Source organism: Erigeron canadensis, chromosome 6, assembly GCF_010389155.1.
Source record: "Erigeron canadensis isolate Cc75 chromosome 6, C_canadensis_v1, whole genome shotgun sequence".
NCBI classification, from domain to species: domain Eukaryota; kingdom Viridiplantae; phylum Streptophyta; class Magnoliopsida; order Asterales; family Asteraceae; genus Erigeron; species Erigeron canadensis.
The window spans coordinates 27,366,064-27,382,010 of record NC_057766.1 but is presented as its reverse complement, the minus strand read 5'-3'; the positions used below and the strand labels follow the sequence as shown (position 1 = coordinate 27,382,010).

The 15,947-nt window shown below is 36.8% G+C and overlaps 2 protein-coding genes across 2 annotated transcripts; one reads left to right on the top strand and one right to left on the bottom strand.

The window, feature by feature from the left end:
• Positions 1-197: 197 nt before the first annotated feature.
• LOC122605374 (cysteine-rich receptor-like protein kinase 2) lies at positions 198-5,975 on the bottom strand. The gene is made up of 8 exons (XM_043778309.1): positions 5,486-5,975; positions 4,955-5,367; positions 4,760-4,876; positions 4,519-4,634; positions 4,212-4,422; positions 3,877-4,108; positions 3,132-3,285; positions 198-561 (listed from the first exon to the last, which is right to left on the bottom strand). The coding sequence occupies exons 1-8, from the start codon at positions 5,860-5,862 to the stop codon at positions 268-270; spliced, it is 1,914 nt and encodes a 637-aa protein (XP_043634244.1). The 5' UTR covers positions 5,863-5,975; the 3' UTR covers positions 198-267.
• An 810-nt stretch (positions 5,976-6,785) lies between these two features.
• LOC122603540 (putative receptor-like protein kinase At4g00960) lies at positions 6,786-10,343 on the top strand. The gene is made up of 8 exons (XM_043776264.1): positions 6,786-7,240; positions 7,672-8,081; positions 8,492-8,611; positions 8,691-8,818; positions 8,922-9,132; positions 9,271-9,502; positions 9,580-9,733; positions 9,818-10,343. The coding sequence occupies exons 1-8, from the start codon at positions 6,864-6,866 to the stop codon at positions 10,127-10,129; spliced, it is 1,944 nt and encodes a 647-aa protein (XP_043632199.1). The 5' UTR covers positions 6,786-6,863; the 3' UTR covers positions 10,130-10,343.
• The last annotated feature ends 5,604 nt before the right edge of the window (positions 10,344-15,947 follow it).

The following is a 15,947-nucleotide window of genomic DNA, read 5'->3' as shown; positions in this document are numbered from 1 at the left end:
TCTAACCTTGATATGATTTAGCATTCATCATTAACATTTGAATATCTCAATTTCTTTTTAAGAATATATATATTTACATTTAATGTATAAGTATTTTTTCTGTTTCCATTGACTAAATCTTATATTGATCCATAATGTTGTAAAACTCATATATTTGACACGGGTCTAAAATCTAGTAGATATTACAAAGTTGGAAAAAAAAAAAAACAATTGATATATTTAACTAAAATATCAACCGTTTCTTTATATATTACTTTTCCTAGTTGCCTATGGTTTTTCGTAAGCGTTTTCAATACCAATAGAATTCTTTGAAGAGCCTATATGAATCCTCCTATCTGTATTGGTAACAAAAGTTGGCCTTGTTAGCTTCCTTTTTCCCAAAGATTGGCCCTCTTGAAGCATCAAAACCACTTCTGTCATGGTTGGTCTTTTCGACACTGACTGAGTACACAATAAAGCAATCTCAATTATCTTTATCACATGTTGTTGTTCATGTTGGTTCAAGTCCAATGTCTCATCAATGAAATTTATATGAGTTTTTTTCTCATACAGCTTCCATGCCTGTTTAGAGAATCAAATGAAACTTGGTCAATTGAGAGTTCAAAATGACTCTTGAAAAGTTAATGAAGATAAATTTTTTGTATATACAAGTATACAACCAACCTTTCATGTATGATGTATTTCAGATTATTTCTACGTATTCTATATTATAACCAAGCAAAATCTACTATACGGGTTATTTTCGTGACAAGAAAAATAAAGTTACATTTGAATTAAGATTCTTTTAGGCTAATTCTAAACATTTTAATTAATTATCAAGATTTTTTAAAAGTAATTTTCAAATGAATAAATTATGTTGATTATTTTGTAAGAAAAAAAGATGAATATCTAATAAAATAAAGGCTTGCATTTTCTTTTAAATGACCGTAAACTTATACATTTCATTAATTTACATGAACGAAACCTTATAAAACTCAGCCCGATTTTGAACCCGGATCTATGGATAAAATTTCTCATGCTTCCAAACTACTACTTAAAAAATTGCTAGTTGATTTAGGTCTCATTGTCAATAGGAGGACTAGAGTGTAGGGTGTTCATCGGTTCGGTTTTTGGTTATTCGGTTTATTTGGTTCGGGTTTTTCGGTTTTTTTATTTTTATTTTTCAAAACCAAAACCGAATTCAAAATTAAAAAACCAAACCGAACACCAAATTAGAATTAGGTTCGGTTTCGGTTTCAAACCGAAAAAACCAAATATGAAAAACACAATTTCACCATTTTTTTTTGTCTAAGTTGTGTTCAATCAAAATAGATTCATAATTTTAATTTTCACTAAAGTAGTAATTTAAACTTCAAACACGACATGGATAAATAAGTAAACATAACTGATACTGCTAAACTCTTATTTGTCATCAAATTTAAAAAAAAAATCATCAAAGTTCTTCATTGTTTGTCAATTGCATTTTTCTAACTTTAGGAAAAAGTTAACATAATACACAAATAGACATAAAAAGTAAAAAATAAAAAGTAAAAAATACATTAATAAATATCCATACAAAAAAATATATGCATTAAATATTGTTAATAATACATAATATTAATATAAGTTATTCGGTTTTTTCGGTTTAACCAAATTCATTATCATATAACCATAACCAAATCAAAAACCACATATTTATTTCGGTTTTGGTTACAAACCAAATCCAAAACCAAATTCAAAAACGGTTTGGTGTTTTTTGATTTTTTAAACGGTTCGGTTTGCGATTTAACCGGGTAAAAACCAAACCGCGAACACCCCTACTAGAGTGTGCAATTGTTTTTGTCCCTGTCACAAAATACTGATATTTACGAAAAGCTCTTTAATGTTTTAGCCATTTTGGATCGTGTAGAAAATAACGATTTTTTTTTTTTTTTTTGGCGTTAATTTAATGATTAATGGTATCAAGTTTTTCAGTACTATCGAAAAGAAAACCGTGCTAGTTTTATGGGTTTAATATATGGGGTATAAGTAACTTTTACACTTTTTCTATTGTGTGAATGTAACTTTTATTTGAATCATTGTATGTAACTAACTCGCTAAATTGAACGATTAATGTAAAAGTGTATACGTGGCACACCATATGAGCTGCCACGTAGAAGTTTTTGATTGGTCAACGTAAAAATTTTACATTAATCATTCAAATTTAGCGGGTTAGTTACATACAATGAACGAAATGAAAATTACATTCACACAATAGGAAAAATGTAAAAGTTACTTACACTTTCAGATACTTAACCCTAGTTTTATACTCAAATCTACCAGACTGCTATACTTAATTATTGTTTTTTAAAGGAAGTGGTAAATCAAAAGCACTTTTTAGTCATTAACAACAATGTATGTTTTGTATAGTTAAACGTATATTATACAGTATAATACATATAAACATTACTTATACGAATAGTATCCTAATACACTTAGCACTTAATCATTAAAAAATAATGGCGTATAAACTACGGCGACGAATAAGTCCATAACTTCTCTTGTTTTGGCCCAAAATTTAGGTAACGAGTGGGGCAACAATTATTACTAGCACTATCTGACGAGAAGTCCATATATATCTTGACTTGTGCAGTTGTGTTAATAGACCCAACAATAACACTAGTAAACGTTATTATTCAACCCAAAATTTTAGTAATGAGTGGAGCAACAATTATTACTATATATATTTTTTTTTTAAAAACTACATCATATCCTATTCCTATTTCTAATCATGAAAAATCCCTTATAATTCACTATGTAAAAACCAAGACTCAAACCTAAATTGATCATTTTAAGTCAAGACCTTATTAGCGGACAACCAACCTTATTTACAACAACAATTATTACTAATAGTATATTCTTGTAGTTATTTTTTTATTATTATTTTTAATTAACCACATGTTTGGACTCAGTCATATTGTTTTTCATATTCACATTTTTGATTACAAAAGGAAACTACATAATTTTGAGAAAATTCTTAGAATATTTTGCTGACATCCGATTTGAAACCAAGAATTTAAAATCTAAGTCCCCCAACTAGTAGTAGTGCATACGGATATATAATTCTTTAAAAAAAAATTGGTGGACATAAAATTACAAAAGTGACATCTTACATGTTCAAGGAGGTAATCAGTGGATTGTTGATCGGATTTCACTTCAGTACTCCTTTGGCCTCCTATGATTTCAAGAGTCACAATTCCAAAGCTGTAAGTGTCAACTTTATCCGATAAAGTACCATATTGTGCATATTCCGGTGCTGTATATCCCCTGCGGATCGTAGTGTAAGATAGTAAAAACATATGAGTTTTGACTAGACACAAAACAGAGTGGAGTAGAGCAGAGTAACTCCCAATGCCGTCTTCCACGGGTTTTGGGTCCCAATACCGTCTTCGACGGTGTATGGAGGAGGTTGATATGTAGATAGCCTTACCCCTACCAAAGGTAGAGAGGCTGCTTCCAGGTTCTACCATAGGTAGAAAAGGACCTCCAGCCTTGCCGGGCATGAGGATCGAACCCATGACCTCTGTTTCCAGAGGCATGAGCTCCAACCACTGATCCAACCCAGTTGGTTAGTAAGTAAGTAACTGCTCAGTGCCGCCTTCCGCGGGTTTTGAGCCCCAATACCTCGACGGTGTATGGGGGAGGTTAAGATGTAGGCAGACCTTACCTCTACCTAAGTAGAGAGGCTGCTTCCAGTTTCTACCTAAATGGTAGAAAAGGCCCTCCAACCTTTGCATGGGATGAGGATCAAACCCATGACCTCTGTCTCCAAAGGCAAGGATGTTTACCACTAATCCAGCCATGCTGCTTTTACTAGACACAAAACAGAGGATTTACTAATATGGGAATCAAACTTACAATGTCCCAGCAAACTTGGTACTAACATGGGTTTCGTCGTCTGGTTGAAACCTTGCCAAACCAAAATCGGCTATTTTTGGTTTGAAATCATCGGTAAGAAGAATGTTGTTAGATTTGATGTCCCTGTGAATGATTTTCACATGGAATTCATTGTGTAAATGAGCAAGACCCCTAGCAATCCCAAATATTATTTCATATCTTTGGGTCCAGTCCAATGTCCCTCTTTTTGCACCTTCATTATCAATATATATCTGTTAGAATACCGCTTTTTTTTTCTAAAAAGGAAGATTAAATCTGCATAATCATCAATAGTAATTTTTGCAACTCTGACTTACCCCATAAGTACGTATCAAGGCTTCCATTTGGCATATATTCGAGGACTAGAAGTAGATCAGATCCTTGAGAGGACCACCCAAGGAGACGTAGAAGATTTCTATGATGAACATTACTTATGAGCTTAACCTCATTCTCAAATTCCTCTTTCGCTCTAGCATGTTGTACATGAAGTCTTTTCACTGCCACAATACTTCCATCATCTAGTGCTGCCTATTAACCCATCCAAAAACAATTAGTCAATGAACTGATTAAACTTAATTTCTACTGTGGACGTTTGATTTCGCGAATAAAAAGAAAATGTATTACCTTGAATACTTCACCAAAACCTCCTTTCCCAAGAATATTTGCATTGCTAAAATTATTGGTTGCCATCTGCAGATCCTTATAATTGTAATGTACAGCCCCCTCCAAATCCGCTGCTTCTATTTTGCACAAAATGTCCACATATATTTACATGAATCATGAATCTTATCAGTATTATGAAACTAAAGATATTTATACATGAATAAACAGTTTATATGAGAGAATTCAAATGATATGAGAGCACCTTGTTCTCTCTTCTTAATCTTCTTCCGTTGTCGATGCAATAACCAAAGAACAAGGATAAGTAAAAAAAGGACACCCCCAACCACTCCAGCAATTAAGGATACCTTACTTGAATGCCCTATAATATACTCATTAGTTAAGAAATTAGGCTTTCAAGAAAATGACACAACAAATGGCCATAATAATGATATATTACCATTTAAGATATTTGTGAAATCGATTGTCTGGTTGTCATTGAAAAATGGGGTCTCTGAATACTTTGCGAAACAGCCTAGATCGAAAAAAGTTCCTTCTGTGTTGGGCAAACAATCATTTAATTTGTCATATGCTTTATCCATGCATGCTTTGCAGAGTGTCTTGTTGATATTTTCCATACATTGTGCAACCGCATACACGGTTACATTTTCGCTTGTGATTTGCCTTGCAGATGCTACATAGAATTTAGAGATTTTTGGAGTAACATCTGCAATATCCGATAAAAACTTATCGACGATTTCTTTATACGTGGACACTGCCCGAGATGATTGATTTCCACATGATGAGTATGGAGTGCCAACCCCATCTTGGGAGACATATGGATTATTGTAGAAGTCATTAAAGTCCTCGTACCTTAAAAATATAGGACATAAAAGTTTCAGGATATACAAGATATATACAAAATGCGGCACCATAATTATCTATGTAACGTTATATAAGTAGAAGAAATCGGTATAAATGTATAATTTACCTGACAAAGCAGTTATCCATCAAAGCATAGGCACCCGTGCCAACTGGGCAGGTGACCAGTTTAGAAACGCCTGCATCAAAACAAGCTAGGCACTGATCAACAGATAGATAGTTCCAGCACTGGGCTAGTGCAAAGACCGCTTCCCCTGCACTTAAATCCTGTGCTCTGGCATAAAGTTGGTTGGTTCTCACTAATTGCATTCGCAGTTGATCAAATGTAGAGTTGCGATTTTTTTTGAAGATTGGCGGACTATTAGTAGGATTACTACCACAGAAAGATTGGATGAGGTTGTTAGTATTGTTAAAATGGCCATTTGACTGTGAAGTTCCAGTTTCCACAAATAATAACACAACTAACACAACAAGGATAATACCCATTAGCTACCGGAGAACCCAGAACCAATTGAGGACAAAAAACAAATAATATCTCAATTAAACGGTAGACCCACGACTGTCTCACTTGTGCTACTGATTCATTTTACATAGAATCTGGATTTTGACAAAGTTTGGTAATCATATATGGTGGATTTTGACAAATAGTGTAGTAAATCGTAGCTAGCAACTTGAATTGAGCTCTAAAATGTCTAGCTAGCAGAATAGTCATTAATGGGGGCTACTGGGCCCATTTAATTGTTCAATATGCAATATAGTTATACGGATAAACTCATCAGGCTTAGACTATTCTGGTTATTTGGAGAGAATAAAAAAAGTCTATCTTTACTTAGTTGTATGTAGCCCAATCAAAATATCTCATGACCTCTACATTGAAGTAAAATTCAGCTTAAAGGCGCTTTTAATATATTAGTTAAAAAACATGTTTAAATTTTTAATTATAACAATAACATAAAAAAAATATATGTTTCACGAAAAATAATTCAATTTTTCTTAGTTACACGTAAATTACCATTGGGGTGATAGCATAGTGTTTAGGGAGATTTTTACTTTGTGGTTTCTTCCTCAAGAGTCAAGAGTTCGAATCCTGCCATATGCAAATGTGGTGAGGGAGCTTTAACAACGCTATACCATTCTACACATGAGATAGGATTCAAACCTGACGTGGACACACCAAAGTTGAGGGTGCTAGTTATTTATCTGCCCTGTCTTTCAAAAAAGGGTTACGTGTAAAAATTTCAATTAGTTAATAATTTGAATAATATAATTTTTATTCATAAAAAGATTTCAGACGGCATCTATACATGCTTGTTAGTTACTCCGTATCTTTTTCCTTATTAATATATTATCAAAAAGGATATATATATTTCTTGGTCAAAGTCTGCTTATTCTTTATATAGTTGGTTACTAGGACACCAAAGTCATCACTAGACATTCTCCCAATTCTAATATCCAAACTATTGTAATAAACAAATTATACAGAAACCATGGCTAGTTGGCACATGGTGTTTGTCACCGCCTCTGTGTTCATGGTGTTTCTCACAATCAATCCAGTAAGTTCGCAACCACAGGCGAACTTACTAATCACGGGTTGCAGCCAGATTAATGCAACCAACCTCCAGAATTTCTTTGGCAATCTTAATGAAACTTTTAGAGACCTCCGAAATAAACTTTCAAATAATAACAGTTACTTTGCAACTTCAGAGCAAACAAGAAATTCAGAGCCGGTTTACGCGATGGCTCAGTGCAGGAACTACATGTCAACCAGGGATTGTTTGAGCTGTTTCGATTCCGCGGATACGTTTATTCGTACTTGTGCTGCTGCCAATGGTGCCCGTGCTGTTCTTGATGGCTGCTTTCTCAGGTCAATACTTAGTTTTGTTTTTTGTTGTGTATATATTGAAATTAGGAGCAGCCAATATGGAATTCCACACTAGCCATTTATTGACTTGTCATGGATAGAGTTGTAGATTATAAAGTCAACATACTCTTTTAGTCTAAAACTAGAAATGAAATATAATTTAATAATGTTGATGACAATAACATACATCCAGTAGAGCAATAGATATCTGTCTGTTATATGATTGGTGTGGTTGACAGGGGCACATGGCCCATAAGATTACTATCTCAAAATATACACAAATTTTGAAATATATATACACAATTGGAAAATTTTCACAAATATATATATAGAATTATTTTAGCTGCCATTGTTTTTTTTTTTTTTTTTTGACAATCTGAGTCCATAGCTATACTTTTTGACAATCTGAGTCCATAGCTATACTGTTTATGCAGGTATGAAAGTAATTCTTTCTATGATCAAACAACATTGCCTGGCAATGTTGGTTTATGTGGTAACCGCACTTCATCAAGGCAGAGTGTCTTTGAAACCGCCGTGGATGGATTATTGTCCAATCTTTCGATTGCCACCCCAAAGATAAACGGTTTCTATGCTGCAGTTACTGCCCCAGTTACTGGTACTAATACAAGTACCAGTACCGCGTATGCTATAGCGCAGTGTGCTGAGACAGTAACACGCGACGGATGCAAGGATTGCTTAGCAGTGGCATATGCCAACATAAAGAGTTGTGCAACTGATGTTACTGATGGCAGGGCGGTTGATTCAGGGTGTTTTATGAGATACTCTGCCTCTGCATTCTTCGACGGCAATAAAACTACTGATATTACCTCGTTTCTACGAGATGGTAAGACTTCTGTCATCCCTATACTAATTTTGTTACATATATGTGAACTATGTAGTATTACGATACTGTGTGACCTCTTATTGTGTCTGGTAACATGAAAAAACAATTTCCAGCAAAATATAATTCAGATGCCTTTTTCATTTTAGAGATTAACATAATAAACTGTGAAGTTAACCATGTATTTGCAGCTATTCGTTTCCACATCTTACGAAAGTGATACCTAAACTGAACGTATCATATATGAACTCTTGAGTTAGGACCTCACCATTTGACGATGAGAGGATATGTTTCTATTCGAAAGTCACCTGTCAGAAAAAAGAAAAAAAAAAAAAGAAAGAAATTTGTTTTGAATGTGAAGTCAATATTTTCATTTGGTCAAGTATGACCATGCCCGCTTTATCTTTTCGCAGGAGGTTCTAACAATAAGGGAGCCATTATTGGAGGTGTGGTTGGAGGTGTAGGTGCTTTGATCATATTGCTAGTAGTTGCACTTATATTGTATCGTCGGTCGAAGAAAAAAGCACCAGCAGGTATGCATCTTCAGTTTTCTAGCCAAATGTATCGAGAATGATCAGTGAAGTTAATATCACTATATCTTCAACTTACTAGGTGGCCTGTATGGGGCAACTGAATTGCAAAGCCCAAAAGATTATAGCTATAGTGATCTGAAAAAAGCGACAAAAGATTTTAAAGAAGAAAATAAGCTTGGAGAAGGAGGATTTGGAGATGTATACAAGGTACCTGTGATTTCACATATAACATTTCTGAGAAATAACTACTCTTTTCGACATGTGTACGTTACTTTTGTTTAGTCCCCTAATTGTGTCCTATCAAAAACAGGGGACTGTAAAGGATGGAAACATTGTGGCAGTGAAAAGACTAGCCATAGGTTCCAATACAGCAAAGGATAACTTTGAGAGTGAAGTGAAAGTTATAAGCAATGTCCATCATCGCAATCTAATCCGTCTCCTTGGTTGTTGTAGCAAAGGGCCAGAATTACTTCTAGTCCTCGAGTACATGGCCAATGGAAGCCTTGAAAAGTTTCTATACGGTTAGTTATGCTTAAACTTTCACATACAAGGTTTCTAACAATTAACTCCATGAGTACATGACCAAATTTACTTCTAGTACTTATTTTTTTGTAAAACTTTATTGTAAACATACTTCTCTTGTTTTGACACATAATTAGGTGAAAAACGGGGGACACTCAACTGGAAACAACGGTGTGATATCATTTTTGGCACGGCAAGGGGTCTGGCATACCTACATGAACAATACCATGTAACAATCATCCATAGAGACATAAAACCAAGCAATATACTACTTGACAACGATTTTCAGCCAAAAATCGCAGATTTTGGTTTGGCTAGGCTGCTCCCTGAGGACCAGACCCATATTAGCACTAGATTTGCTGGAACTTTGTAAGTATAATTCTGCTTGAATCCCCCCGGTACTCTAAAAAGGAGTATAGATTAACAAGTTCTCTAATTACTTATAGGGGTTACACGGCACCAGAATATGCGATCCACGGACAGTTGTCTGAGAAAGTTGACACCTATAGCTTTGGTGTAGTCGTCCTTGAGATTGTTAGTGGAAAAAAATGCACGGATGTCCCGGATGAATCTGCCAGTGAACAGTACCTACTTGAACATGTAAGTCACCTATGCTTAGATTGATCTTTACTTAATTATATATAGGTGAGCATTTGATAACGCTGGCTGTTGTTATGGAACCAGGCTTGGAATCTTTATGAATCTCGAATGCACTTGAAGCTGGTCGACGAAACATTAGACCCAAGTGAGTATAATGAAGAAGACATAAAGAAAGTCATAGAAATAGCACTCATGTGCACTCAATCACCGGTTTCTGTCAGGCCAACGATGTCTGAAGTGGTGATGCTTCTAAGTGATAGATCGCGAGTACAGAACCCGCCTAGTAGACAAAATGTCAATTTAGCCGACATAAGGATACAAGTCAATAACTCGACATCTACTACTTTATCCATGAGCAACGCTGATGCCACAATCACCGAATTAACAGGTCGCTAAGAATTTGTTACCATCAGCTGTTGTCACTGTCAAAATGGAGCGACCCAAATTATATATATAGTGTTATATATAAAGGTTTTGATGCTTGCGTTTTAATTACCAGCAAAAATTTATATAAAAATATTTGTAAAATCCAATCTTGCAAACATGTTTTGTATCCTTTGAACTTTATACTTGAGTTCCAATATTCATGATCAAGACAAATTTCGCTAAATACCCACTGAGTTATATATATTTTCTTTTCTTTCAACGGCAAATTTAGGCATACCAGTGTCGTTGCTTTTTCATATACCCAACTCCAATTCTAGAGAAAACTTGATTATTGTGGGGAAACCCCTAAGCAAGGGAAGCATTTTGCTCACACTCGGATTTGAAACCAACAATCTAAAGTCTCAAATACATCAAGTTCCAATCCATCTTTCAATGTGTGGTAATTTAATCCAGTGGCGGACCCAGAAATCATAGAGAGGAGTAGCACAAATTTTCGATTGCTGGCCTTATATCGACGTAAAATAACGATATTGACTAAATTGTTATGATGTTATTTTTAATGATTGTTAAGAGTTTTTGACACTTTGGTAATTTCCATTTATCATTTAATTGCACAAGTACATCTTTATGAGTTTTATTATTACGATAATCTTTTGAAAGTTTTTAAATAGTTACATTGACGGGTATCCCAAATTTGTTTTACCTGTAACACCTATAAATAATACATCATTTTTCAAAAAAAATTACACTACATGGATCTAGCGGTCCCGTAGCCCGGGCTACCCTAGGTTCTATGTAGGTCCGCCTATGATTTTATCTATATTCTCGTCAGGGTTATGAGTTCTCTGAAGTATAAAAGAAATGGTTAAAGTATGGGGGCTGATTCTTACACGAATAAAATTGATGGATACAAGGAAATTTAATTTAAATAGACTATTGTATCCCTAACTCCGTAAGTTATGTGTAGCCCGGATATTTTTACCCTTTCAACTTTGTCCTCCAATTCTCCAAACAAAAACCAAGTATCCAAAATCCCTTACGGCTCATCATCTATCAATTGCGTTAGTCAATCCTCCTATTCATGTATATATATAAATCTCTTTGTGTGTATATAAATACAAAACAATAATCAAACATTTTTCTTTATATATAGATTTTTGATGACATTTCACTCGCTTCCTCTTCATCTTCTCGGGTCTGTACAAAAGCTTCAATTTTCTTCTAGTTCGTTCACCAGTACAACACCCAGCTGTTGATCACGCTGTTCTCATTTTCCGAATTTGGAGAAACATGTCCTTTTCTTTTCAAATCTATTCTATGTATATGTATATCCATATATAACTATAGTTGAAGCCAAGGGTTTTTGAATTTCAGTTATTCAATTTTTTTAGAAATCAAGATTATATGGTATGTATATATGAATATATGACTGACTTTATCAACAAATTTTGACTTTTTGTTAACTAGAATACTAGAAATGATTATAAAAAAAAACTTATTTTGTGTAAAATGATAATCAAGATAAAATGTCAATATATTGAAAGGTTTTTATTTATTCGCAGAAATTTGGAGAAAAAGTTTGATGATGATGGTGTCATTTCTTTAATCACAACAATCGAAAAAGATGTTAAAATAAAAACCAACTGAGAAAGGGATGAACATAGTAACCCATGCGGATGTTAAGTTTCGGGAAAAAGAATAGTGCTTATGGATCATGAACTTTGGAGTCAAACATATATGTAAAGGTGAAAATTTATTGGGTAAACATATGATAAGGGTATAATAGTCTATTCCTATTAGACTTCCTTGTAAGTATCAAAAGCAACCGTGAAAGAATCACCTGCCTTAAAGTATGCATTATTTTTGGTAAATGACACGCTAATTAACTTCAACATATCACAAAAAAATTTTAGGAATCTCATTCAGAGTTTTCATCATTTTCCATTGGAGTTATATTATTGTGAATGAGGAGGTAAAAATTGATTTCGCTAAAAATCTTTAATGAGGTTAATATAGTTTGATAATGGATTCATGTAGTGGGAGATCCTCTGATGATCGACATACCCATGGAATGATTTTTGTTTAAGCATAAAATTACACTGGGTCGATAGGTGTGTTATTATATCTTAAATTCGAAGGGTTTAATCTTGTTTAGAACGTATCGAGATTTTACGAGGCTTGCTAGCGGTTCCCAGTTGGTGCGAAAGTATGATCAACTCTCACGCTACCAAGTGTAATGAATATGTGATCTGTTGTTTTGGTGCATTTCTCTTGGCCTTCTACAAAGCCAAAGGTCTGCTATTTGTAGGCATCAAGTGAAGGGACTGTCCTTGGTGTCTGACGCCCGTTTGGCAGGGAGCCGTTGTTCGGTGCGTCGTGTTGTGTAACAAACTTTGTCTCTTTAGCTCAGGTACTCTGGTACTGGCCTGCATTGTACGAGCGTGGACTGTCCTTCATTGTCTCATAGTGTAGTTGGTTCCGGATCGCTCGGTAATCCGGAGCCTAAGCAATTCCGTAAGACGTGCCGGAGAGGGTACGTCATCAAGCCCCCCAGCCTAGTGTTGCGAGTCTTATCGTAAGGCTAGGTTTGAAAGCGTTTTGGCTTTTCTTTTCCCCCGTGAGCTCCGGCCTTTCGACTTCTTTGATTGCCCGTGATATCCATGTGCTCTCCCCCCCTAAAAAAAAATTTTTTTTTTTTTATTTACGTGTATGCCACGTGTACTCCATGTTGTAAAGTGCGATTACACGTGGCGCTTATCTAGCTGGCGCGTCCGTTCGGCTGGCTGCTACAGTGCCGCTACAGTATCCCTTTCCTTGCCTATAAATACCCCCTCATTCTTTCATTTTCACACTTTTCGCTTTTTGCTCTCTCTCTCTCTTCTGTCGGTCCGTAGGTCTTCCGGCTGGGTACAGGTAGGTTTTAGCTTCCGTGTCGTATTTTTTGCGTAGATCCGTAGGGTTCGTAAATATATATTGTAAATGGGTAGCCGGAGGGATCTTAGAGTTACTCCCTATAGTATAGGTCAGGAAGATCTGATATGGCTTTTACAAAAACATAGATTTCCGTTAGGGCTTGGTTATACTGTTCCGCTTCCGACCGACACGGCCAATATGGCTCCGGCCGGCAAGATCACTTTGTACTTTCATACATTTTCTCTTGGTAATGTTCGTCTTCCTTTCACTCCGTTTTTCTTGGCCGTGTTAGAACATTTTAAATGTCATATCTCTCAATTAACTCCTTTTGGGGCCTCTCGTATAGCGATGTTTGAAGCTCTTTGTCGTGCTCAGGGTGGTGAGCCGACTGTAACTTTATTCCGTAGGTTTTATAAGTTAGGTTGTGCTGGTGACTGGTTCACCATTGAAAAGAAAGTTGGTTGTCCCGAGGTAGTAAAAGGTGTGAAGGACTCCCAGAAAGGGTGGAAATCCAAGTTTTTTTATGTGGATTCCTCCGTCGTAGGCCCTAATTTTCCTAACGTTTTAACTTTTCGTGATACCGTTCATGCCAAAGGCACAATGAATGATACAATTCCTCCCGTTGGTTTTAATACGTCGTTGTATAAGAAATTGCTTCTTGCTCCTGTTGTTTGGAGACCTTTGCCGGAGCCGATACTTTTCCTTGCTAGACTTCGTCCGGATTGGATTCACTCTCCGGCCACTCCTATAATCAAGGGTCTAGATGGGGAGGGTACGGTCCTTAGGCTTTTACTATTTTCTTTAATTGCTCCTTTTTGATGATTGTACCCTTGATCCTTTTGTCTATGCTTTATTTGCAGTGATGGATTTTACTACCTTTTTGAATGTTGGGTATGATACTGCTGAGTTTTTGCCGGATGTTCCAGAGGGTGAGAAGGCCGAAGCTCAGGAGCTTCCAGATTATGGTCCTGAAGTCATTGTATTGGAAGAACATGGTGCTTCTGTTGGTGCCGAGGACACTGATGGATCTTCGGCTCGGGTAAGAGGTGATTTCAAGAGAAAGAACAAGCGTGTTGTTGTCGAAGAAGGTGAGATTGTTGCGAAGAAGTCAAAGAAGACTCATGGTAGTGGTGACAGGAAATCCAAAGGCTCCGACTTTGTTTTGAAGGGCTCCTCAAGTGGGAAGGGTCATTCCCGGAAAAACTACGACATGGCTCCGGACTTCATTCCTGGCAAAGGTAAATCTCTTGCTAGCCTTCGTAAGGTTCCTGGATTTTCCATTGATGTTGAGAAGCAGTTTATTGGGTCTTCTTCTAGTGAAACCGAAAGTGTTTCTGGGGGTTATTATGCTCCTTACCCCGATCCTTATCTACATCATACAGATATTGTTGCCCCTGACTTCTCTATTCCCGATCTTCCGGAGGATGACAGTCCGATGTCCTTTACTTTGGACCATGTATCCTCCCGAAGTCTTCTCCGGAAAGATGAGGAGCGGTTGAGCTATGTGACGGGAGTTGTTGCGCCAGCCCGAATGAAGAGACTGTCTGAGTTCTCTGAAGAGACCTTTTAGGATTATGCTAATGATGTTGCTACCCGCCATATGCATGTTCAGGTGTGTGCTGGCACATTTGATTTTGCCTTCTGTTCTTATTTGTGTTCTTATTCGTACTTCGTTTTTTTCCAGGCTGAGTACGTCCGGAGGATGAAGATCATAGGGGAACATTCTGAAGGGTTGATGAAGGAAAACGTTCTTTTCAAGCGCCAGTTGCGAAAGCTAGACAGTGATGAGGTGGAGGCTAAGTTTGCTGAGTTGAAAGCTGATGTCAAGTTTGAAAAGGAGAAAACTGAAATGGCGGAGAAAGAATTGGAATTGCTTCGCGAAAAATTTTCTGCCCTTGAAGTCGAGAAGAGGAGTTGGGAACGGCGATGTAAGGATGCAACGAGTAGGGTTGAATCACTTTCGGTCGAGCTTTCGGGTGTTGTCGATTCTGAGAAGGATTTGCGTGCCAAGGTGAAGTCCCTTACCCAAGAAGTTGGTGAATTGCGTGCAGATAAGCGGTCCATTCTCAATGCACTTCCGGGATTTGTGCGAAGGTTACTTGGCAGTTGTGAGTTTGGTAAGGTTTTGGGTTTTGTCCAGACCAAAGCTCTTGCCTATGGTGTGCATTGTTATTTGGAAAACATGAGGATGGAGAAGCCAGAGGTTGATGTCGAAAGCATGCCGGGGTATAACCCTGCCACGCTTATAGAGTTGCAGGAGGCTGGGAAAAAGCTTGTTGATACTTCTTTCTCATACTTGAAAAGCTTGGCCAATGGCTTTGAGCTTTCTTTCGCAGAGCTGGTGGCACTTGAACCTACTCCCTGGCCCACTAAGATTGCCGCTACTACTCCTGCTACCGAAGCGACTCCTTCCGCGTCTGCCGCAGCTGCTGACTCTGCCGTTGTGTCCTCCTGATTGTGTTTCCTTGTTCCTTTGGATGCTTATGTCGTTTCCCACCTGTTGGACTGGTTTGTAAGCCTTTGTTGGCGTTGAACAATTTCTTTCCTGGTTTGTAAGCCTCTTTTGGCATGATACAATGTTTTTACTATGCTATGCTTATGTCGGCCACGTGCCTTGCGACTTTTATTCTTGTGCTATTTTCTATCTGGTAGTGTACGGGTTAATTATTGCCTTTATTCCTTTTGTTCTGCTAGCCGTAGCGTTTTCGGGGAAAGGTATATTGTAGTAGGTAAATTGTTAGTACTTTGTTTTGTTAACCTAGGGTGTGTATGGAAGTAAGTGGGTATATATTTACATGCGCCCTAATGCAAGTATTTTGTTCCGGTAGCCGGAGCGTGTGCGGGAGCAAATGTACTTGTTATATTAATGAGTAATTTGTTCCGTTAGCCGGAGCGTGTGCGGAAGCAAATGTAC